The sequence below is a fragment of the Octodon degus genome, unplaced genomic scaffold (genome assembly GCF_000260255.1).
Source record: "Octodon degus isolate 3935 unplaced genomic scaffold, OctDeg1.0 scaffold00113, whole genome shotgun sequence".
Taxonomy (NCBI): domain Eukaryota; kingdom Metazoa; phylum Chordata; class Mammalia; order Rodentia; family Octodontidae; genus Octodon; species Octodon degus.
The window spans coordinates 8,265,662-8,268,355 of record NW_004524689.1 but is presented as its reverse complement, the minus strand read 5'-3'; the positions used below and the strand labels follow the sequence as shown (position 1 = coordinate 8,268,355).

The 2,694-nt window shown below is 44.3% G+C and overlaps 1 protein-coding gene across 1 annotated transcript in view; it reads right to left on the bottom strand.

The window, feature by feature from the left end:
* Positions 1-1,158: 1,158 nt before the first annotated feature.
* Hnrnpcl1 (heterogeneous nuclear ribonucleoprotein C-like 1) overlaps positions 1,159-2,694 on the bottom strand; it is a 2,778-nt gene continuing 1,242 nt past the window's right edge. Inside the window, 2 exon segments of the mRNA XM_023699393.1 lie at positions 1,159-1,182; positions 2,575-2,665. Coding sequence (XP_023555161.1) covers positions 1,159-1,182; positions 2,575-2,665 — 115 coding nt within the window.

The following is a 2,694-nucleotide window of genomic DNA, read 5'->3' as shown; positions in this document are numbered from 1 at the left end:
CCATCTTCCTGCCTCAGCCTCCTGTGTGGGATTACAGGCATGCACCATCATACCAGGCCTGGTCTCTCAGATAAGAGAAATCATCCAGTGTTTAAGCTTGTATGTCTGATTTCTTTTAACATTATAAAGTTGGATATGGTAGTGCATACCTGTAATCCCAGCACTAGGGAGGCTGAGGTAGGAGGATCATTGCAAGTTCGAGGCCACCGTGAACTACAAAGTGAGCTCAAGGCCAACCTTGAACTGCATAATGAGACCCTGGGGAGATAGCTCAATGGTCTAAGCACCTGCCTGGCAAACACAAAAACCCAAGTTCAATCCCTGGTACTGCATACTGTGCAGACCCTGGAACACCAGGTGCACCATGCTGGCCCTGAAACTGGGCATGGTGGTGCACCCCTGTAATCCCAGCACTAGGGAGGCTGAGACAGGAGGGTCACTATGAGTCTGAACTGTGTAGTGAGACCCTGTATCCAGTCAATAAATAAAAAATTAGTCTCGAGATGGAGCCATTTCTAACACATGATTCATTTATCCTTTTCTGTGTACATACATTTCCTTTAGTCATCTGTTCATTGACATACAGGCTGCTCCCAAGATTAGGGTATTCCAAGCCGTGTTGCTATGGGCATGGGTGTGCACAGGTCACCGCAATGTGATGTCATTAACTCTTCTGGGATAGCGGGGACAGATGGAAGTTTAGATTTTGGAGGAATCGCCACACTGGTTATACTAGTTCACATTCCCCCCAACAATGTAGTAGGTTTCCTTTTTTCCACATCCTCACCAGCACTTGTTATTGTTAAATTTTTTTTTTTTTGATGATAGCTTTTTTATTCCAGAGTGAAATGAAATCCAGTGTTGGTTTAATTTGTAGTCTCATGGCAAGCAATGTTGAGCATTTCTTCACACATTTATTGGCCATCTGCGCTCCTTCTGAGAAGTATCTGTTTCCCTTGGTGTTATGCTTTGTGTCTAGTTGTTCTCCTAAAGCCTCATGCAGTCACTAGGGTGGCTTCTGCAGAACCAGGGATTGAACTCAGGCCCTTGCGCTTACCAGGCAAGCGCTTATTCTACTGAGCCATCTCCTCCGTCTCTGGGATGGCTTCTAGAGTTCTGTGATTAATTCATGATCCAATGCTGGGATTATGGGTGTGACTACACCAGCACCGGGGCAGATGCCTGAATACAATATAAGGGAGGGAGAAAGGCTTGCCAGCTGCCGCAGCCACGGCCCTCCCTTTGCTCTTTGCTGCTTTGCACCACCATGAACGGCTGCCCTCTGCCGTGTGCCGCTCTGCCTTGGAGCCAGCCGAGTATGGACTGAAACCTCCACAAACTGTGAGTGAAATAAACCTTTCTTTCCTTAATTTTGTTTTTGTTTTTGTTTTTTTTTTTAATTTTATTTATTTGTGTGTGTGTGTGTGTGTGTGTGTGTGTGTGTGTGGCCAGCTCAGCCCACCAGGGGGCGGGGCTGGCATGTGGTGCTGGGGGATTGCCCAGCAGTCTTGTGCTTTAGCTAAGCTTGTTCTAAGTAGGTGCTTTAGACCACTGAGCCATCTCACCAGCCCCAACTGAGTCATTTGGCTCTTTTTCTGGTACTGGGAATCAAGCTCAGGACCTTGTGTTCCAGGTAGCCATGGTGTCACTGAGTTAAATCCCTGGCCCAGATGGCCATTTGTTAACTGGACCTTTTTTATTTTTTTGTTTTTGAAACAGAGTCTCCCTATGCAGTTCAGGCTCCCTTGAATTCACTTTGTAGCCCAGGCTGGCCTCCAACTTGCAGTGATCCTCCTGCCTCAGCCTCCCCAGTGCTGGGATTGCAAGGGTGTGCCATCAAGTCTGGCTTGAACTCTGTTTTGTTTTGTTTTGTTTTGTTTTGTTTTGTTTTGTTTTGTTTTGTTTTTAAACCAGGTTGTTTGCTCCAACTTCCTGGTTTAATAAGGACTTGTTTATTTTGAGGAAAAAAAGATCCCAAACATCAGACCTTCACACACAAAAAAATAATAATAATAACCCACACTATCAACTTTAGAAGACAAAGACTATTACACTAATTTTTCTAGAGGATGCATTTGACCTGCTCTCATTCACGAAAATACAATGCTGTATTTGTGTTTAACAGCCCCGGGAAGTACTTGATGTGATACCTGTAACTCTGAAGTCAAACAAAGCTGCTCTCAGATGCTGCACTACATGAGACTGCCTGTGCAGTTAGAGAAGCAACTCCTGAAATCATGTATGAATGCAAGTAACTATGGAAATAACCCTACTGCCTGCATCACGAGAGACTATTGTGGAGACAGCTGATGAAAACCATACAACCTTTTTATTGTTAAGTCATAAACAGGTATCAAAATTAAAAAGCAAAAATGACAGAAGACTTAACAAAACTACTAGGAGCATCGAAGGAAGTGAAAATGGTACCAGGAGCAGGGCAATTATGAACATGGTAGGACACATGGAGAACAGTGAGCGTGTGCTGAAGACGCTAGGGGAGAGGAGCTGGTAAGATTTTGATCTTAGACAAGCGCCTAGATAAAGAAATAATGGGACAAGACTTCTAAACCAAACTATGTGCTTAGAGTCATCCTCGCCATTGGTGCTGTCTCTGTCATCCTCTATTTCCTCAGCCTCTTTTTTACCATCCTTGGTCAACTCCAGCATTTTTTTTTTTTTTTTTTGAACTGGAAG